General features: G+C 43.4%; 1 protein-coding gene across 8 annotated transcripts in view; it reads right to left on the bottom strand.

Moving 5' to 3' along the window:
• Positions 1 to 1,146: 1,146 nt before the first annotated feature.
• The window catches only part of PHKA2 (phosphorylase kinase regulatory subunit alpha 2), a 42,396-nt gene continuing 21,149 nt past the window's right edge, over positions 1,147 to 22,393 (bottom strand). For 2 of the 8 annotated variants that reach the window (XM_086465699.1, XM_086465556.1), the window contains 17 exons: positions 20,424 to 20,568; positions 19,836 to 19,914; positions 18,797 to 18,960; positions 17,988 to 18,161; positions 16,756 to 16,844; positions 15,505 to 15,638; positions 13,823 to 13,979; positions 12,256 to 12,335; positions 11,945 to 12,023; positions 11,701 to 11,830; positions 10,339 to 10,440; positions 9,656 to 9,787; positions 6,843 to 6,859; positions 5,022 to 5,189; positions 3,398 to 3,451; positions 1,849 to 2,049; positions 1,147 to 1,340 (listed from right to left, as the gene is read on the bottom strand). In XM_086465699.1, coding sequence (XP_086321825.1) covers positions 1,167 to 1,340; positions 1,849 to 2,049; positions 3,398 to 3,451; positions 5,022 to 5,189; positions 6,843 to 6,859; positions 9,656 to 9,787; positions 10,339 to 10,440; positions 11,701 to 11,830; positions 11,945 to 12,023; positions 12,256 to 12,335; positions 13,823 to 13,979; positions 15,505 to 15,638; positions 16,756 to 16,844; positions 17,988 to 18,161; positions 18,797 to 18,960; positions 19,836 to 19,914; positions 20,424 to 20,568 — 2,079 coding nt within the window. In that variant the 3' untranslated portion in view covers positions 1,147 to 1,166. Of the gene's footprint in view, positions 1,341 to 1,848; positions 2,050 to 3,397; positions 3,452 to 5,021; positions 5,190 to 5,853; positions 5,889 to 6,842; positions 6,860 to 7,109; positions 7,158 to 7,375; positions 7,393 to 8,282; positions 8,298 to 9,599; positions 9,788 to 10,338; positions 10,441 to 11,700; positions 11,831 to 11,944; positions 12,024 to 12,255; positions 12,336 to 13,822; positions 13,980 to 15,504; positions 15,648 to 16,755; positions 16,845 to 17,987; positions 18,162 to 18,790; positions 18,961 to 19,835; positions 19,915 to 20,423; positions 20,569 to 22,393 lie in introns of all 8 variants that reach the window. The other 6 variants (XM_086465634.1, XM_086465420.1, XM_086465274.1 and 3 more) reach the window with 5 other exon arrangements.

Genomic DNA, 22,393 nt, shown 5'->3' on the forward strand with positions numbered 1-22,393 from the left:
CGGCAGCCGACGCCTGGGGTAAAGCAGGGTTTTCCCCTCCAGAGGGGGCCTACCCCTGCTTTCAGTTCAAATGGCCACGGAGCCACTTCCCTGCAGGACGCACCTGTTCTCCTTCCAGCAGCTCAGATGGAGCAGCTCCAGAAACTGGTTTCCGGTGGACAGATTCACGGCGCAGGCACTAACCTGGGAGCTGTCTGAAGGGAGATTTCCAGGCAGCCCATCCCTAACTACATGTGACAAGTGTGACTTCAAATTCAGAAAAAATAATTCTTTTTTGAAGACAAGAGAAACATCAAAGCCTTCCCTAAATTCACGCTGCGCTGGAAGGGCAGCAATTATGCCATTCTTAACTCTGAGGCTATTTGCAAGGGAAAGGATCGGGAGACTTGGAAAGGGCGCTTGAGTGGAAGAGGTTTATCTTGCTCCATTCAGAGGAAAGGATTACAGGCATAAAACTGTCTGTCACCTTGGAAAAGCTGGAGTCTTGAGATTTTGCCTCCAAAGCGTTGGGGATGCACGGAAGGAAGCGATTTTGTTAAGACGCGGCTTCCCGAGAGAGGCCATCCTCTCCAGTCAGTGGGTATTGCAAGACATTTGTGTCTGCCGGCGTCAGCCCTGCGCTGACTGGGTGCAACTGAGATGAGAACAGGATAAACGTGTATGAGAAATGCCACCTGGTTATTTCCAGTTATTCCTATTCCTCTAATATACATTTCCCCGGATGTTTCACACTGAGCATTGGTGATTCACAACGATGCACATTTATGCACAGCAGGAGAAAAATTAATGAATTCCATCACTTCTCTTCTTTGGGAGACTCTGCCTGAGATACAGCTCCCTCGTTTTATTATGCCTTTTGATCTCCACAGAGTAATCTGTTTTCCCCCTGGCAGAACTGTATAACTCCTGCTAATTTAATATGAATTACATTTATGTACTTTGGGCAGAATAAGCCTCATTATTTGTTATTTCTCACACACTCTCTTAAAACCAGGCCAAATTCCACCTACCTGTCCCTGTCAGGCAGGCACGCACGTAGCATGACGACTAATGTGAAACGCTGAGGTAGTGCACGGCACACGTACATGCGGCAACTAAACAAAAGGTTCGTGACAGAGAAATGGGAGAAAGAGCTTCTGAGCCCTCCCTCCCGCATGAGGCATCACTTATTGCATCGCACAGCCTGTGCTAGGCAGGAAATCGTGTAAATAAATAATTATGGCTTTTGTTAGGTATGTCATGGTGCCATAGGCCCCGCTTGGAGCGCTGTCATAGAAAAAGTGGCAAATTCCTGTGGCTACGTCTTTCTCCAAGATACTGCCAGTAGCTCCGAATGATTTCTGAAAAGACACAAGCAAAGAAGCAGGGAACATCAGGCACGTATGCTTCTTTCTTGGGAAAAACCCGCCACGTTATGATTTTGCATTTGTGCTGAATACCAAAAGCAATCCTCCTTCCCCTCATGAAAACCTTCATCAGGATTAATATAGGACCCACATGACTGACTTGCATCAGCGTACGAGAACAAGGAACATAAAACTTCACAGATTTTTGTCCTTTGCGGGGTGGGTGGGATTGCTCAAATACTGGTAATTCTAATGCCTTGGTAAATCAAAACTTCACTCTACCCACTTACTTCAGAGCTTGTTAACCACTACAATCTTATTCCCTTTAAATCTCCCACAATCCTTAAATTAGTTTCCCAAATGTACTTCCAGAGGATACTTAAGCGGTTTGGTCTGCCTTTGTAGGGGAAAGAATAAGATCAAGCTCATCACACACATTAAAAAAGGAGCAGGGGACAGTTTTCAAACGCGGAGGCTCCCTACAGCTGCCCTTTGAACTCACCAGCTCCTGCAGAAACAGGTCATTGGCCATGTGCACGATGCGATCCACGTGGATGATGCCCCCGATGCTGTTCACCTCGATGTCAGAGAGGAATGTGAGAACAAGAATAGCTTCCACCAAGAGCTGCCTGTACTCGGGCTGGGGTACGTGGTTCAGCACCGACTCTACGTGCACGGCAAACTTGATTTCGCACGGGGTCATCTGGCAAGTTCGAGGGGAAACGGGAAGAAAAACTGACAAATCCAGCAAAAGACTAGTTCCCCACACCCTGCAAGCACCGAAACACAGGCTCCTCTCCACGCACGGGGGTGGAGGGACCGAAGCGAACAAAACGTTTGTGCGGCTCTAGCACTCACAGAAACTTTCCGTGTTGCTAGGCCCTGATCCTGCAAACAGTTACGCAGCTCCCAGAAGGTCGCTCCAGCCCTGCAACCCCTCGCACGCGCCCTCAGTTGCACACGGGGCTGCTGATGCTCACTTAGCTGGCAAACGAAGCCTTTGCTCCTCGTGCTGCGGTCTCACGCACTCTGCCTTGCAAGCGTCTTTCTGGCATCGCAAGTTAGTCGCAAAGCCAGAATGACTGTCAAGTCTTAAAAACAACCACCTGCTTAGAGCGGATGCTTTTCCACACAGAGATACAGCTCTCTTGTTTGTAGAGCAGCCTAACGTGCACCGGCATAACTCTATGGATGTTGTGCGAAAGGCTGCTGCCTTATTTTGTTTGATTCCTTTAAACGGCAAAATTAGACACTGTCTAGGTCTGACAAGCTAAACATATAAGCTTATTTATCTACACAATAGGAATAAATAAAGCTCTCCATTCAGAAAAAAAAAAAACCAAATGTTTAAATTTGGTAGAAAATTCCAGCTCCCCTCTTCAGATATTACCAACGTCCCTCAGAAGAGAAAGAAGCCAGAGACAAATCTGAGGGAACCAGGCAGGAAAACAAGTCTCAGGCACACAAGCACCTCTCTTGCGCTGACGGATTACCGTTCACGAGAGTCTGTTTTATAGATGTGAATTCAAAACTTGCCAGAGCACCTAAAGACAGAGCGGCAAGCCAGCTAAGGAAAAAAAAATGTAAGGAAAGGTTACGGATTTAAAGAGTCAAAGCTTTGGTTAGAAACAATCATTCTTAACTGGCATTTACTTTGGAGACTGTGATGTCAAAATACACTGGCTGCTGTTGCAGCTTATTAAAAAACTCAACAAGTGGCAGGCAAAGCATCTGCTTCACTCCAACAAGGCTGCACTTTCTCCTCACCCTGCCCGAAGGGCTGCCACCAGCCACCCTCTTTCAAGCGTCGAGCGCCCGGGGTGAGTGAAGGCGTGCAGAGGGCAGGCTCAGCAAAGAGAAAAACCTGCCACAAACCCGCTCCCCCGCCCTGCCTGGCAGAACTCATCTGCAGAGCCCCAGGGAAGCTGGCGGAGGTGCTGGGAGAAGGTCCAGATCTTCTAACCTTCTGCAACAGCAGCCCCGCTGCATCTTACACTGTCAAACCAAACATTCAGTCACGGGGCTAGAAAATCCTTGGCAGTTCACTGTACCTCTCTGGTGGTTGAAGAAGGAAGGACATACCCATCAATGGACAGGCCATGGCACTGAAACAACAACATTTTGACAATGAACAGAAATTACAGTTCTTGCAAGTAAATCTGAGAGTTCTCTGTTCTAAACCAATATGTAACAACTTTCAGTTAAAAAAAAAACAAAAAACCACAAACAAACCAAAACAAAAACCTCAAACAAAAGCAACAAAATCTGTTAAAAATATTATTTGATCTTTGGTGAAGAAGTTATTATGTGACCAGAAATAGCCTGACGTGACACACAGAGAGCGCGCTCTGTTCCAGTCCAGCTACTGAAGGAGAGGGAAGTACTTAGAGAGCCACTACAGCAAGAAGCACACAAAGGAGGAAAACAAATCAATGAGAACGTTCTGTGGGAAAGGAGGTAGAAATAAAAGATAATGCAAAACCACCACCACAGAACATGAAACTGAGAACTTTCATTCTCCCTTTTTGCAAAACATGAAGTGTTTCAGATGCAGGGCACCACAACTCAAGGATGTCAACATGTTGGGGTGCTTGGGCACGGGCCACCAACAGTGGGGGGAGAGCTGGTGTTGAAAATACCAAGTGGTGTACAAGAAGAGTGACAAAACCTAAATGGTGAGAAGGCTCAGGAATGGCACATCCAGGTAGCCAAGGTATAAAAACGCACCAAGAGAAAGATTTTATGAATAGTCCGAAGAGAGTTAAAGAACGAAACATTGAAGACAACTCAAATAAGCACAATTGATTTTAACAGCCAGAGAACCATTCCAATACTCCCAGCTATTACGTTAGGTCAGGACAGAAGTGACGCTCACTCTACTGAAAGATCCCATTAGTAAATATCCTCGAGGTCATATGTGACTCATCTTGGCTGACATCAACACTAACAGCTTCAGCGTCAGTGATTTTAGGATAACCAGAATCTTAGGCATAACCTAAGCTGGTGATGCACATGTTTCCCAACTGCGTAGGCACAAACAGCTCAGTGCTGCAAGGTGCCAAATGCTGGCTTTCATCCAGCAAAGCAGCAGAACAGGTGCAGCATCACTTCAAAATGAGTAAAAATTCGTTAATTCCCCTCTCCTCCTTCCTGGAGAGCTGCTTCAACACATTTCCATGCCCCTGATCTCCAAGGTGCTAGCAAGGACTTACTTTTCACTTAAAAACAAACAAACAAAAAGTTAAGAACGCCATACAGCTAGGAAGAGCCAGCAAGAGATCTCAAGGCGTTTTGGAAGAGTCAGTGCAGTTTCCTACTTTGTGCCTCGCAGCCCTTCTGAACTGCCCCGCACCGCAGTGCCCCTCAGCGGCACTGACCGCACCGGGCTTCAGGCCACCAGCGATGCAAACAGATGGTGGTGGAACAGAACGGTTCAACCGAAATTCAGCACCAGTGGTTTCAGAGAAAAACATACTTTCAAACAGACACGTGAACTCGTGTTACTGGAGCCCTTTTACGTTCAAGAGACACACTCTTACTAATGACTCTAGTTTCCATCAGTCTTCCAGCTGAAGACCAACTTCAACTCCCAGCAATGTGCTGTGTCTGGACCACCACCTCCCCAGGTTACCGTACAGTTTGCTTGCTTCCCGCCCTCCACAGCTGCCAACTTACTTTCTGAAGGATTTTCCACACTTTCTCATAAAAGCCAACAGGAACTCTGTTAATAGCGCCATCGAGTCTCCTTCTGCGCAGCCACTGCCCTTTTCGGTCACCCCAGCTTGTGTCTCCAGTGGTGCCAGCAGGAGAAGTACTAGTGGGAGATGATGGAGTACTGCCCCTCTGTAAGAAACATTAAAGCCTTGGTTAGTTGCTTTCTGCCACCCCAAGGGCTACTCCTGGTGAACACACCACTCTGTTACAAAGCTACCTCAGAGCCAGGGAAAAAAACCAGGTCATACAACAGGACAAAGCAGGACCGATCCCTTTCTCTCCCCTTCACAACAAGCCTCACTTCTCCGGTACGTCAATCATCTCTCAACAAAACAGGCAAGCAGTTCAGCAAGGCGTAACCCAGTAAACGTCACCGCTCAGTTCAACACAAGGCAGGACTATTTTAACAAGCACGAATTGGCTGCCAGGGCAGTGTCACTGGTGTGCAAGATGGGGGGATTTGCAGGTAGGTCTGACTTGGGACTTTGGGCTCAGTGTCTTAAGAGAACCAGAGGGTGCATGAGCCCAGCAAGAGAGGTTCTCCATGCAAAAAGGTCTATTAAAATAAGTAGATTAAAAACTGACTCCATGGGGTCATGCAATCATCATGCCTGCCTCTCTGTAAGCATCAAGTCTTTTTTCCTTGATTGTCGCTATTGCTCTATTATTTTACTCTACCAGACTTGGAGACTAAACTGGGCAGCAAATCGTCTTCAAAGCCATGGCACTACCACCAAATACTTGTTCCCATTCCCACACAAGCAGTCTGCCTACTCTTTGCACTCCCAGAGACCGTGTGCTCTTCTGTTTGTGTTCCTTTTTGCCCACCTATTACTTCCAGTCCAGAAAGGACTACGCTGACAGTCCCATCCCAAATCCCCATCTCTGAGTAAGAAACCACTTGAGCAAGTACTGGGGAAAGAAGAAAATAAGACCGAAACCTGTATGTTTGCAAAGGGTAGGCCCACTGATTCTATACCAAGCTCTGCAAAAAGACCAGCAAACAAAACCAGTCCATTTCCACTCCTACTGGTGTCAGTGAGGCCTAGGTGGTGTTCCCTTAATGTTCTGATGATTGCTATTCCTTTCCACTGCACACTGACCAGACAGACAGAACTTCCTCCACACTACTGAGCAGAGCCAGGGGATGCAGGAGGTCAGCAGGAGGGTCAGTGCCAAAGCAGAGAAATCCACGCGCATACAGTAGTTAATCTGGCTACTCAGGCGCTTCAGAGAAGCAAAGATCTCATCCAACAATTCTGTGCACTTGCAGCAAACACACAGTTGAAGGCTGCCCCTCTGCACTGGTATGTGGGATGAGAGAGACAACAGCAACCTGGTGGTTGCCAGGCCAGGCCACAGGGCTAGCGGTGCTCTACAGCTGTGTATTCAGGACACTTGGGAGGTGTGCCATCGGCAGCAAGTCTGCGGACGTGGAGAACCATGAATCACCAGTTCACAAAGTGCACACATAGCTGCAAACTTTCCACCACTTCATGACAGATTTGGAGCCTCAGACTTACTTTAAATTGTTGAGGTTTCTGTTGGTAAAATAAACAATTATTTTCCTTCTTAACAGCAAGAGCTACAGTTCTCTGCCTTGAAAGAAGATGACTGCCTGAGGAGATACTCATGCCCATAAACCTGCTGTCTCAGCAACCTGAAGCTATTCCGGGTTCATTACTGTCCAGGGACTGCCGGTGTTCATCAGCGCTCCATTACATTTAAATACTGATGACACCTGTAAAATAATCTACCATCAAGCAGCTAAATCTGCTGTACTGCCTTATCTGCTACAACTGCTTAAGCTTCAGGAGAACTAAGTGAGTCTAAATGCAAGACTCAACTTCTATTAAAAGATTACTGTTGAGAATTGGTTCCCAATGAAGATGAACAAGACAAAGAGGCAGCGTTTGAAAACAAGTTTTTACACAGGAGAAGTCACAGGAGGTGTCTAGAGCTAAGACCTTTGCACGCACACACACACACACACACACACACACACACACAGGGTGAAGAGCAGGTGCAGAGCTGCAGACGGTGTTTTACCGTGGAAGCGAACATGCTGCTGGACATGGAGTGGCCCTCATGAAAGAACTACAAAACAAAACCAGACACCAACACGTCAGACAGACAGCCGTGACAGAACAGGACGCAAACAAGGTTAAGTAACCAGCCCGTGCAAAGACAAGAAACATGGAATAAGCTCAGGTACTCAGGAGAAAACTGCAACAGCCCCTGGTCTCCTGCAGCGCTGCACTTCAGCTGATCTCAGGGCAGCTACTGCCGATTCCCAAGGTCACCATGAGGCAGACCCCGCTGTGCCAGGACTCTGTTTGGCAGCCACAAGCTGCCCACGCCATCCACTGAGCCCCAAGCACGGCCAGCACAAACCACCACAGCTGAAGATGCAGATGCAGAAGCTTCCCTGTGACTCAGGGCTGAGAAAAAACCCCCAGGCTCCCCACTTCCATCCCCCATTCGTTGCAACGTCAGCAGCTTCTCTTTGCACGAGAAGGCCATCTCGCTGCAGGAAGCCTGCGGGCCGCCAACCGGGTGGGCAGTGCTAAACAAACAGCGGCAAGGCAAAATCTCTGCTGAAATGGATGCAGCACCTCAGACTTACAGCACTTTTCTGTCACTGTCCACCCCAAGCCATGCCCCCTAACTCGGTGTTAATGGTTCAGACCCAGGCAAAAGCTTGATGTTCAGACTGAAGAAACAACAGCAGTAAGCAAGAGCGCTGCAGTCGCTCAACACCTGAGCTCTGGCGCAATGAGACGCTAGCGCAAGTACTTGAAATGTTCTTTGCAACACAGAAGTTGATTCCTCTCCTGCCAAAATGACGTTAAAGTAGTATCTAGTGAATCATTCAGAGAATGCAGTGAAATGCGGCAGGAAGCAGCATGGATGGCAAGGTGGGGGGAAACAAAAATAAAACCAGCCAACTCCTCCTCTGTGCAAAATATCAAGTCTCCATCTAACGGAAAAGCAATGCAGGAAACGCATTTCCAACCTCAACAAAGGTCCAAGTGTTTCAGCTCAGGCCCACCTCGGCATTTAAAACAAAATAATGCTGCCACCTAGTGCCTAGGCCCTCTTCCTCCTGGGAAAGCCCTGGAGTGGGACACCAGCAGTAGGACTGTGGGCCCTGCTCAGGCTGAACCCCCAAAAGTCACGCCAGGGCCAGTGGAAAGCAGCTAGCAGCACCTTCATAGCCACAGCTCTGCCACGAGGCTCAGCCACCATGATGCTCAGGCACCAGCATGGCTCAAACATGGCAACCAGGTCTCGTGAGATGGATGGGCACCGTGCGTTTCACAGGGGCCTTTGCTTCCTTGCCTGATCATGTCCTGTGAAGAATCATTAACTGACATTTATTGTCACCATCAAACACTCCATGTTAACACCATGCAGAAAGGCCACTTCTTTTTGAAGGCTTATTGAGCAAATCTGTTTCATACAATCAAAGGAAAACATTAAATACTTCCATAGAGACTTACAGAAATGGACTCAGATTAAATCAAACAGGCCTGCTTGTCAAGAGGGTCTGTAAAAAACCAGGTTTCTAATATAGAATCATACAATGGTTTGCAATGGAAGGGATCTTTAAAGCTTATCTAGTCCATGCCATGGGCAGGGCCACCTTTCATTAACCAGGCTGCCCAAAGCCCTATCTAACCTTACCTTGAACACTTCCAATGATGGGACGTCCACAACTTCTCTGAGCAACCTGCTCCAGTGGCTCACCATCCGCATTGGAAAAAATGTCTTCCTTACATCTAATCTAAACCTACCCACTTTTAGTTTAAAACCATTTTCCCTTGTCCTGTCACTACAAGCCTTGGTAAAAAGCATCTCTTCATCCCTCTTACAAGCCCCCTTTATATACTGAAAAGCTGCAATAAGGTCTCCCCGGAGCCTTCTCTTCTCCAGGCTGAACAACCCAGGCTGAAAAATACAGAACCATTCTCATAAACGTATTTTATTTGACCACTACCTTCCTACTTAGAGACACAAAATAGAGAAATGAAAATCACGCATAACCATCAGTCACATTCACTCGGAATATTTTGGTTGTGCTTCATGTGATACCTCTCCATATACTCAGTTGCTATGTAATTTAAAATATTTAAGTTAAATATTTATATATAAATATTCATTCTAGCAGTAATCATCCTCTATTCCTGAAGAAACAAAACAGGAAGAAAACAAATCAACATTTCTTTTCCACATGTATCTTTTCCAAAAGGAAGGCAGACCACCTTAGCAACTTGGGCAGAGTACGAGCATGAACACTGTCTGCATGAAAGCTTCACCTTGTACATCTGACTTTTCCTTAGCTAAAGATGACATAAGAGCTGTTTTAAAGTTGATGCCATGAACACATTGAGAGTTTGTTCAAGTTCTATATTCAGTATGTGAAACAAGAACAAAAAAGGATGCATGTTTTTGGAGGAAACATCCCCTTACTGCCTCCTATTAAGTGATCAGCTTTAAACCAAAGGATCTTTGGAAACTTTTTCACTTACCAAGAACAAAAAACCTAATATAACACAGTTCCAGAACAGCTGCATTTTCAGATAAGCATTGACAGAAAACCCTCACCTGCTTCATTTCACTCTTCAGTTTAGTAATACCACTTCTTTCTGTTTTGGTTGCTCCAGAATGCCCCATTTCATGAATAGAAATCGCAGGGCTAGATGAAGAGGAATCTACAGGTCGCACTAAAAGAAGCAAATGGACAGTCTTAAAATTCTAGGGGTAGAAAACCAGGTGAAATTTTATCTAGAAGTTAGATAAACACAAATCCTTTCAGAAGCGTACAATGCTCTTGGTGACAGCATCCTTTCAAATCAAGTCAATAGTTCAAACCTGATTGCATCAAGTAAGGGACCTAGATCTACACTTGGATATCGGGGCCTGATTTTGTAGCTTTAAAAGGCATCAGAGTTGCAATCTGGGCATCACAGTCACACTCCCTGAAGGCAGGTTAGATATGACCTTTTCATGGGTTTCATTCTGGTCACATAAAGTTTATTAATTTTAAGAGTTTGCCTTCATATCAATGAAAACTCAACACAGACTTATTTCAGTGCAGGACAGCTTCCACTGTATTTATTTATTGCACAACAGACATATATGTCCTGGCCACCCATGATTAATACATCACCTCTATTTTATGTGCCAAGAGAGTAGATTACTACTTACAAGACAATCTAACTTTACATTTATAGTTCCCACTTGACATATACAAGTACCCAAGTGGACAACTTACGGCTTCTTTCTACTCCAAACTCTTTTCCACTGAGAATATGGTGTAGCAGATTTTTCATATCAAAGGGGCTTAGATTCATCAAACTCTCTGAAGCTTCTTCACCTAGTTTAAAAAAAAAGAAAAAAAGACCAAAAAAATAGACAGACAAACATCACTATAGGTGGGTTGACAGCTTTTTTTCCCTAGGCAACTGCGTTTAAGGCTAACAGAAGGGACCCCAGGAAAGACAGGCTTTGCACTGTGAACAAAGCAGCTTCTACTATTCAGCTACAGGTTTGGGGGAAACAGGGCTTTCTGTACACTCTTCATACAGGAACAGAATTATCCCAGGAAACTACTTAGCTCCTTTTGTCAACTTCTTTTGAGGGAGAAACCCGCTATCTCCCAGTGGCAGTGAGCCACTCAGGTTAGAGAGCAGCAGCATCCAAAGTGGGCTCTACCTAACCAACTACCTGGGACCCTCTCTTCACTCCACGCGGGAGAAAACCAGGGAGACCAGAAAAATATGTTTCCACACAGTTATCCCCCTTTAGGGTGTGCCAGGGCATCAGAAACTGTAACGAGAGCTGAGGCACGAAAACATGGCCCAGATCATGCTCCTGAGCGTCAGCATTCAACCGTGTATTTGTCACATTAATTTGACTACTTTTCATGACTGCTCCCTTCTTAGGCTTCTGACCCCTTTCAATGGGGAAAATTCTTCACTGATTTTTCAGGTATCTCTTCAGTTTTGATTTCTCTCTAGTTTCACTTTTCCAAAATGAGTTTTACAGTATTTTTGATTTGCACCACTTGTTTGTTACTTACTTCTTGGGGTTTTGTAGAACATATTCAACATCTTGGGGGCCTGTAAGATTTTTTTTTTTTTTACTGACCTCTTGAGAAAATAAAGTCTCAACAGCTGAATTCTAAACAGCAAATATTTTTCAACTAAGCGCATTCAAGGGGAGAAGGCTTACACATAAAAGGAAGACGATCAGAAGTTATTTTGAACAAAAACTACCAGAACATTGAATTAAGGCTCAAATATTCAGAAGATACCTAGGGTCCTAATTCCCACTGACGTTACTGGCATTGGGTCCCCAGATACACATGTACCTGCAATCTGAGGACCTGGACCTCAAACACTTACTGAAGGTCAGGGAACTTAAGTATTTAATATCCACTTCAGTTTGAATAACTGGGGGATGGGGGTACATGAATCTTACATTAAGTCAAAAAGAGAAGTGTTATATATATATATATATATATATATATAAAAATATATAAAATATAAAATAATATATATATAAATGAAAAATCAACCACTGAGGCGAAGCAGAAATAATGCCATAAGCACCCTTAAGATAAAATTGCCCTTACCTGAGCATTTCAGACTCCGAGCCAGCTCAGTGGCCATCACCTGAATGATCAGGCCAATGCGGAGCCTGAGCATCTCCACAAAAAGACTAGGCTGTGACCGGACGTACATCGCCAAGTACATAATTATTTCCTGTAAGGACAAATCCGTAAGCACACCCATTCAGAGTGGGTTTTCTTGGCTTTCCCAGTCAGAGAGCGAACACTGGGCACAGCTGAAGGAACCCTTTTTATGCACGCTGCATACCTGTGTCAGGACTGCAATACTGATGTCTTGGCCACTGGCTTCATAAATAAGGTCTATGAGCTCCTCGGGTGGCAACGGGCTGCAAGAAGGCAAACTGCAGTTAGGAGCGCCCCAGGCACCTGCTATTGACCTCTTAATCGAGCTCTGGAACAGTCACACAGAAACACATTTGCACCACAAAGGTGCCTACGATTTTGCCTGGGCGGCTACAATTCCTTCTGAAGGTGAGGAGTAAGTTTTAAAACAAGGTAACAACAGCAGGACGATGAAGGGCAGACTGCTTCTGCAACTGAGGCAGAGCTCCAACTTACGTGGTAATGATTTTCTCGCGGGGTTCTGGCGGCAGGCCCACTGTAAGTTGCTTGTGGTGCGACAGAAGGTCTGTGCATGCCTATCATAATGGGACAGAAAGCAAGAGACCTTTCTCTGAGTCATGTGGAAGTGATACAGCTTTTAACTCCCCAAAATGAAGCACTTTAGCAATTTTTAAGTGCATTTCTATTAATTACCAGGTGTGCAGATCCAGCAGAATGCTGTTAACTAGTTGCCAAAGATCCCCTGAGGTCAGCAAGGCTATGAGAGTCCGCCCAGGCTGAAAGCCTGCTTCCCCGCTCAGTAAAATCAGCAGCATAATGATTAGGGACTCCAGTGGGGCTGAGAGATCAATAAAGGACTTTATCCTTTATCATAAAATAATTGTTTGTTCTTTATTTAAAACAAGAAATATTTTTAATCAATGAAAAACTTCTCAGTACTAGGTAAAAAAAAAACCCTGCATACTAATAGATCTCAAAACAAACATCGAACATACTGCATCACATTCCTGAATTAGGCACCCTGATACCTTCTGAAATAGGTGCTTCCGCCAGTACCACAGTGTTTACTCTTTCGTATCACCCCTTTAACTGAACTGGGTGTTCAGTTTACCTGAATCAAAGGCATCCTGAATCAAAGGCCTCACAGAGCAACATTCCTCTGATTTTGAAGAGCCTGTTTTCCCTCCTTTAACGTGGAACAAAACAGACCATCTCTACTTTCTTCTCCCCAGCTCTTCGTCAGTATCTTCTCAATTTAACATACACGGCTTTCCGTGAGCGTGTCTATACTGCTCGTCCATTGTGTCTTAAGGATGGAAAAGGTTACGTGCTTAATGAAGTACCACGCAGGGCGATTATCACAAATTGCTCCCTGCAGAAATGACTGTCACTAAAACAGGGCATCCTAGGTGTGCCAGTCAAAGCTTTGAAAATGTCCAGGAATTAGAGAAAGGGCTCTTCAGAAACACGCAGGGGTAAGTAGGAAATTAAACAATATTTTGGAATACTTGAGAGGAAACATTTTTGTAACATTCAAAATCAAATCCGCACCCTCGCACCAGGTCTTTCTGGTTACCATTTTATAGTCCCAGACATTTTAATGCCTCCCAACATCCACATCCACACACACGGCAGACTGTCTGCCCACTAGGACGGAAATGGCAGAACGTGTTTTTGCGTCATCGCTAGCACCCCGACATACTGGTTCTCCGAAAGTGCTCGTGCTACCACAACAGCAACAGACAATTACCAATGACAACTACAGCTTTCAAAGCACAGAAAACTTCGCCGATTAACAGAGACCAAATGAAGCCTTCACAGTCATTTACAGTGTGACGTTCTCAGTCCCTGCCAACATCAGCACGGTTTGCAGGACAGATGAAAGGCAAAGATGTCGTAGTAAGATTTTAGATCAGAAAAGCAACCAATGTTTACTGAAAAATGCTGGGCTACGCATGTTGTGAAGAAAGACCAGAAGGGCAAGCCCAAGTCCCACCAGCAAACAGGTAATTTTATACGTTTCCAGGCAGGAAGTTGAACCACCATTATTTATATTCCATACCTCAGCCAGGACTTCCACTCTCTTTTTGAGTATACCAGAAATGTAACGGATTAGGCCCCACTCTTGATTGAGGCCTGCCTTTCTGTAGAGCTCGTTGAGTAGGCAATGAACAGTGACGCCATGCTGTCCATCCAGCTCTGTGTCCCAGTCAGCGCCTCTGCCAGAAAAGACACAGAAGGTAACTGTCACCAGATAAAATGCTACACTGCTTAACCTTACCACACAACGAGCAGCCTGATTTTGTTCATTTTGGTGACAGAATTAAGTAGTACATGGGACACATGGGCCTTCACCGGAGATCGGTTATAGGCGGACAAAACCTCCTTGATACCAGGAACCTTCATACTAACTTGAGCACTCACTTAGCCAGGAGCCTGTGACTTCGAAGCAACCAGCCAAAGGATTTCCCACTGGACTTCAAATTGGGCAGGCAGGCAGACAGTTTGCTGGAGGAACGCTCCCTGTGGTGCTTTTTCAGAGCAGAATTCAGCAACGTCTTCAGCACTGCTGAAGACTGCATCCATTTTTCAAGTGTCTCAGGGAAGCCTAAGTTTTTTTCCTGCTGCTTTCTTGGCTATTAACTAAGCTTCCACGCTGCTTATGCCATTACTGGAAAAACAAAGGAGATTTCTGTTCCTCTCCTGGTTTTGAAATTCACTGCATTATGGCTTCTCTTTGATAATGTTTTGAAGTGTCACAAAATGACCTCCGAACTCCTGCTGGAAGAACAGAATCCAGCAGAAGTCCACCTGCCTGCCCAACAGAGATCCCCACAGCAAAATAAGTCCAGAACAGGAAATTAAGGGTGCTACATGTAGTTAGATCACAAAATGATATTTTTTTCAGGACCTCCGTTGCTCTTTAAGAGAGGCTGCTAAACGTTTTGCTTGGGAAACCCAGAAGATCAAAGAAGAGGTCCTCACAGGAGAAAGACTAAAATAAACAAAAATACAATCTTTGCAGCAGTCAGGAAAACCATCTGTGATCAACACGTGCTTGTCTTTACACCCAAAGCTAACTTCCTGACAGGTTCCAGCAGCATTCTCCTGCACAGGTAAAAAACCCCAATAAGTGCACTCTAGAAGGTGATTCCATTGGTTTGCATTTGCATTTTGTTCCCATCAAACCTATTTAAACAGCAGCTGTTTATTAACCCCAGCAGCTGGGGTTAGACTGTTTCCAAGAACGCTCTGAAGAGCACCGAGTTTTAGCCAGTGGTGCACTTAAACATGCAGAGCGATTAGAGGAAATACAGTGACCTCTCATTAAAATTGCACATTTTGCTTTTAGTTAGAAAATGACAAGATGAAGTTTCCCTCCACTTCCCTTCCTCTGTATAAAAATCACACCGAATCTTTGTGAACTTAACAGAGTGCCACAAATATGGCAAGGTATGTTCTCGTTCACGGAAAGCATTTGTGCATTTCACTTGTGAGCCTTGGAGCCTGTAATATTTGTAGCTGTCTGCTAATCAACTCTGAAATTTGCACAAGCATTTTTTTTGTATCCAAATTATTCATGTAATCAAACTAACTAAAAATACTCTTGTTAAAGCACAAATTACTTTAACCTCTCCCTTCAAAACACAACCCTGAACAGTGGGAAGCTTTTGCACAAGAATAATCAGATAGTTGTGACCTACAAACTTAAAAGACGCTTAAGTTTATACCCAGACAACTCACTTTAGTATGTGCAAGATATATAAGATGTCTGCTTGATCATGGAGCGTTGGACATTCCTTCAGCTGCTCAACAAGCTTCCTGCAATCCAAATCACCGTGAGCATCTTTAGGCAAGTGAAGAACATTTTCACGGTCCTGATAACAAAGATGGATGAAAAATCAAAGAAATAATCTTGAAAAAAAGTAGCAGGTCAAATTCAAACTGTAACTTCCCATTAAACAACAGAGACTTGCAATGTAACTCTGTACTTGAAAAACAGACACAGCACACAGTTCCTGCCAGACTACTGCGGACATCAAAAGGAGACTAATGCCAGGAAACACAACACCCAGAATGGAACTTTGTCTCTATTTTTGGTTCAATCAACAAGGAAAGCCATTTTTTGAACAAAACACAGGCATGCTTCTCCTGTGATTTGCTGTTATTTACAAAGAGAAAAGCAGGATACTAACTTTTTTTAGTTGAAATAACTCAGAGCTTTTTGAGTTCCATCTCTAACCAGTATACACGTGGTGCTTTACGAACGCAGATGTTTCCACCATAAATTTTCCAAGCTTACGAAACTAGTAAGTTAACTATGTTAACTAATCAGATGATGCAATCCTGTGGTGAGTTCTCGGATGAAGAGAACTTTCGTTAAATAAGCTATTCAGCAATTTATATGGTCCTAAAATACCATTTCCACAAACAGAGCCGGTGGAGCAGAATCCCTCAGGAAGCTGGATGCAACCTCCCGTAACCATTCTCAGCAGCTGGTCACATACACCAAGACAAAAGAAGTGCCCGCCACAACTCCAACTTCACGCCTTGTAGTGGGATTTGGTCGGTGCCGTAAGGACACCCATCCTTTCACACGCCTCCCTCCTGCCCAGGCATTACTGTAAGCAGCATTTCTTGGAGAACATCTCTAAAGGCCGTGAACATCCCGTCCTTCCCTTTGTGTGTTCAGTTATACTGAAGACGATGACTTAACCTTTGGCCTTTAAAAATAAACACCTATTGTACTATCTTCTGTTCTGCACACACGATTAAAAGTTTTCCACTTGATAATGTGTATTTACCAAAAAAACACCCTTCACCCACCCAAAAAACAAATCCCAAACCAAGGGAGTAGCTAAGCAATGCCTCAAGCAGAACGGCTTGTTAGTGAAGGAAAATGAGAACTAGCATAGGGTTTGGCTGGGAAACACAGGAAAGGCCATAGTATTGCGTCCTAAAACCACAAACAGCATAAAAATTCCCACAGCTTACCTTTCTCTCAAAGAAATGGGGATTATCAACAAGATTCAGAGATTTCCGGTGCGTGTTCAGAACTTTAGTGGGAAGAGACATAGACACAGCTGGAAAGCAAAGACAGCAGGAAAAAAAAAAAAGAAAAAGAGTCCATTTCAGTAACATGAAAACCAAAAAACACCCACATGAAGCAACTATACTAGGTAAAAACAACAGAAATACCTCCAAGAGTCAAAATACAGCTTCAGAGATGCTAGGCATGGAACTCAGAGACAAGATCATGTTCTAAACCTTACCTCCTCGCAGGCTTGCTCCAAGAGTTTCCGAGATCAGCATGTCAAAGGCTCAGATGCTACATGCTCAACAGGCATCTGTTATGACAGCCCATGTCTCAGAAATCCTACAGCCCCATGACCTGACCCTGCTAAGTGTTTTAAACATTTTAACAGGAAGTATGTGGAGAAAGTGGTCTAACTGATAAGATATCATAAATAAATGATAATGCTAAATGCAGGCTAATGCTCTGTTAACTTCATATGTTGAATTCAACAGAGGTTCAAATGACATAGCACATGAAAGACAGTAGAAAAGACTAACAAAAGAGCTTGAAAGTTATTAATTTACACAGAAGTTAAGGGAAGCTTTCCCTTAACCAGGGCATTGAATACTATATGCTTGGCTATAAAACAATGTTGGAATCTATTTACAAATTCAGTCAAAGCATTATTTTGGTGAAAATCCTCCAATCAGTCTATTAAAAATGTCGCATAATTAGGAATACCATCCTCCCTCTCTACCGCATTTGTTCTTACAAATTTAGAATGTACATGCACATACTTATGTTTTTCTGGCACTGAAACATTTCATTTCACCACAAGTTTATTAAAATAAGAAAGTACATTTTGTCTGCGTTTGTATAAACAAAGACCCCCAAAAAAAAAAAAAAGAATTAATTGACTTGGGTTCTAAAATTCTATCCAACTGAGAAGCTGCAGGAGTTTCCATAACATTAACTTTGATTAAATGTTACATTTCATAGCAGGTTGTCTATGTATACACCAAGACATGGGATACCATGGGAACACGACAGTAACAGCTTCAGACTCATTCTTATTTCTTGACAACTACAACATACTTGTGCCACTAGTTCTTTTTAAATGGCAGAATTTTGAAATACTTGAACTTACCCCTTGTAGCACCCAGAATAGGTTTTCTATTATTATCGCTAAATAAATAACAGGGAGAAATACCTGGAACCTCCAAGCCCTTTGTCTTGGCCATTATTGACAGTATCTCTTCTGTGGAATGGTTTGCACTGAACACAGGCGGTTGATTCGCAGTTTTTGAAGTCGGAGGCAGATATGACTTCAGTGCTGTGCTCTGCAGGACATCATTTATATACTGATCCAGCTCATCCAGGCTTTCTAGTGTGACACACATAAAAGGTTTATTAAAGGTAAAGTAATAATTTACCTGTGCTTTCTTTTCCAAATACATCCCTCTATTCTTGCTTCTATAGATGTGCACACAGAAATGCAAGAATATCATTAGCAAGAGATTTTTAAGCTGAACAAATTGGAAAGAGAAGAAATTAATCAGTTTTTTGACACTTTGAAAACAATTACACTTTGAAAGGAAGCAAAAGAGTTTTTATCTTGCTGGTAGTCCACAGATCACAGTTGGACTTGATGATCCTAAAGGTCTTTTCAAACCTAAATGATTTTATGGTTCTGTCACCTCTTCCACATAAGCTCTTGTCTATGACTCCTCACAGTCTCTTCCTCCCTCTAGCCTCTTCCACACACACCTCCATCTGCTGACTCTTCAGACTCAGCTTTACCGCAGCAGTTACTACTGGTCAGTGCCATATTACGAACGTAGGAAGAATATGCACAAATTCCTTCTCCAAACTAAGTCATGCAGGTACTATCCTCAGACTAATGCATGAGAAACCCAAATGACTATCAACCACGTACAAAATAGACCCCGCATTGTAGGTAAACCAAGGCTCTGCTGATAAAACTTTGAAGCGAAAAACTTGTAAGTGAAAAACCTCTACCTTTTTCACAGAAATCTGCTGGATAGCCTCCATATTCACTGTCAGGACTACTACAGCCTTCATTAGGGTCATCAAACAGTTTTATGTCACAGTCTGGATCCAGGAAGCTCAGATACGTATGAAAAGAGGTGGTAAGAAATTCTGATAGCTTGCCTATTTTCACCCTGCAAACAGGAACACATACCAAAGAGCATTAACATCCACCATTTTGATACTAATTAATGCTCACTGAGCTTTCAACAACTCCTGCAAAATTTATGACACCTACTATTAAATCCACCTTTGGTAACTACAAAGCAGCAGATACTGATACTGAGCAAAACAAATGCAAAACGACAGTTGCAGTTCCAGCTGGTACTTACTGCTCTAGCTACTAATTGTCAGGGCAACACCTACAGGCCTAGCTCAAAGCCCAACTGCGCAGGGTGCTGTGTGCTTATATGAAGAGAGACGCTGAACAAAGGCCTAAACTCCAAGGACAGTGCAAGAGAAACTGAGGCTGAGAAGTTCCCGTGAACAGCAGTATCTTTGCGCAGAACTGCAGCGCTGCTAAAAACCAGAAAGCACACCTGACTGTCAGAGGAAGATACTGACTGGGAGAGGGCAAGCAGAAAGAGAACAGGGAGATACTCTGGCAACATATTAAATTGCTTTTGTATGTAGATGAACGGAACACATCAGCTTACAAGTACTACACACATTCATGTTTAAAACATGTCCAATAACCGTGAAAGATAATTACTTCTTAAAAACAGAAGCCCGGCCAAGACCAAGTTTTCATATTTCCAAAGGTCTGACATTTGTTTTTCCTTATCCATTAATGGCAGTCGGAGATGGTACATCTTTTGGGAGACAGACTGCACCTGAGGTCCAGCTACCATCTGATTGCCATATAATAACTAAGGCTGAAACTTCTGTCTCTGCAGAGTTCTAGTACAAGGTCTGCGCACTGTCACAAGTTCAAAGCTGAGGATTAAATTTAAAAAAAAAAAAAAGAAAAAAAATCATGGAGACAATCATTTGGGAGTTCTGACATTACCTTGCACCTCCAAAATAACCATCCTCTAATTTTCTTATGCTGGCAAGGACTGCTGGATGAATGTCAGTACCATCATCAACTAAAACAGAATAATGGAAGAGCTGAAGCTTACCAACACTTTCTTAAATTATTATGTCCAAATAAAGCAGATTACTCTGTCTTCTCTACAAAGTAAATCAGACAAATTTAAAACAGAACCCACAACTGCTATCAATAGTAGCTTATTCAAAAAACCCCAAACAAACAAGCAATCAAAACACAACCCCCAGACAAGCTCCAAAGGTGTTTCTCAAGACAAAAACCAACCCACTCAAGAAACGTTCCAAAGGGATTTCTATCAAATTTGTTTGAACAGATAATAGTATGGAGGCCATGGGGAGATGCAAAGATATAAAGGAGGAGTAGAACCAAAACGAAATATTACCATGTCATCCAAATTCAGCATACACTTGAGAAAGTTAAACTGTACTTTTGATGTCAGAACTGAGATGCTGAAACAGTCACGCCACCTGTCTCCTCTCAAACTGACTTCTACTCCACTCCCTTGCAGTAATCTACTGTGCTTGAAACAGAGAAAACTAAATTTACCAAGCATTGTGTGGGTGATGGGAAATGTCAGAGTTGGTCTCCCTGTCATCCTCCAACAAGAAGTGAGGTAAGCAAGCTCTGTCTTGAGCATCTCCACAATCATCTGATTGTCTAGAGCCAGATAGAAGTGATGCTGGTCAGTAAACTAGAGAACAGAGAAATATTCCATATGAGTAGTTGTCAGTGCTCGCTTTATTTTTTTCCATCTCCTCCCTGAAATTATCCACAAAAGCCATAAGAACTCTTTTTGACCACAACACAGACTGCATGAATTAACCTAACAAGGCCTGTGACTGTGAAAAACAAATCCACGCTTGTGCAGGGTCCATTCTCTCACACTTGTAGGCTGACCATGAAAGAAGTCATTCATACAAATAAAAAGTAGCCAATCACACCCATGAAGCAGAATTTTCCCAACGATGAATTACAGTAACCTATGATCTGGAAGATGGAAGTACTCTAAATACGGATAAAAAAGGCTAACAACAGCAACAAAAAACAATAAATAGGCTTAAGGGCATGCTGGGGCACTCTGTATGTCTCTTGGGAACAACCTGAAAGCCAAGCAGAATACAGAAAAGCTGGCAGTTACTGTGGAAAAAAGGTGCATTAAACATACAATGGTGAAGTGTGCTGTTCGCACTGCAGAGGAAAGCCAAGAACCACAGTAAGAGACTACTATGGCTACTTCAGGAGCTGGAAACCAAAAAGGCTGGACAAACAATGCAAAGTATGTCAAAGCAGCCACCACAGAAGTTAAGGAAGCACCTAAGCCTCAGGGAAGGGTAAGCACGTAAAAAGCATGTAAATTCAAGATCTTAAGGAACTAGCCAAAACAATCCCTGAGCCACTGGCAATTAGTTTTGATAATACAGGAAGGACAAGTCTCAGAAATCTAGAGAGAAGCAAACACACTGCCTGTCTTTAAAAAGGAAGAGCCAGGATAACATAGACCAGTCAAGCCAATTTCAGTGCCTGAAAGCACAGGAAAATTTAAGTCTGCCAAAAAAATTACAAAATGATAAAGCAAGACGGCCAGTCGTATCGAAAAATCAATCTCAGCAAATGCGTCCAATTCCCTTGTTTGTGAGCAACTAGATGGTGGGTACAAGAAAGACTTGACATCTCAACTTCTGCAAATTTTCACACTCGTGAGCTGAAGTAAAAACTTCTGAGGCAGAACTGCTTGAAAAATTGTTCTCAAAAGGTAGTTAGTAACCATTTTTTCAGAACGGGAGAGTACCTAAACGGGGTCAGCCTTTGCCTCACACGTAATCAATGTTTTTCTTAGAGAACAGGATGAAATACAAACTACAAAACCACAAAACTTGTGGACATTAGTCAAGATCAACACAGATGAGTTAACTGCTAACATTAGGAAAGTGAAATTAAACATTAATTCCACCCCCCTCAAAAAAAAGTCAGGGGGAAATGTCTGGCCTCGAAGTACAACAGAAAACGTTATGGAGGTTTTAGTCAAACACGGAACAAGCAGGAACTGTAAGTGTATTGTTAATGTAAAGAGAAATGCCATTTTGGAATCTATTAATAAGTATGGCCATACTTGATACATGGCAAGATTTCAGCTGCAATATTGGGTCCTACTTACATAGTAAGATGGGGACAAAGAGATATCCTGAAAAAATCACCACTCTAAGGAATTTTTCCCTAATTCATAAAAATAAAAATTGGTGTGTGGTAACAACACAACAAATAATCTGTTATAAAGTTGTTCATAATCAATTGACACGGGCAAGAACGGGAAGGGATCCACATTTTTTGCAATAAATCTGATTCTGTTTGGACATTACAAAGCACTGCAGAAGCCATCCATGGAGTCCACTGAATGTCTTCCACTGGAATTTAAAGACTGCATTAGTCAAATATCTATTTAGGAGGGTGTGGCCATTCTTCACCCTGCTCTAGTTGCACATGTTTGGAGTAGGTGACCCCTTGGCCTTCCAGTACCA

The sequence above is a fragment of the Leptosomus discolor genome, chromosome 1, assembly GCF_034619465.1.
Source record: "Leptosomus discolor isolate bLepDis1 chromosome 1, bLepDis1.hap2, whole genome shotgun sequence".
Classification (NCBI taxonomy): domain Eukaryota; kingdom Metazoa; phylum Chordata; class Aves; order Leptosomiformes; family Leptosomidae; genus Leptosomus; species Leptosomus discolor.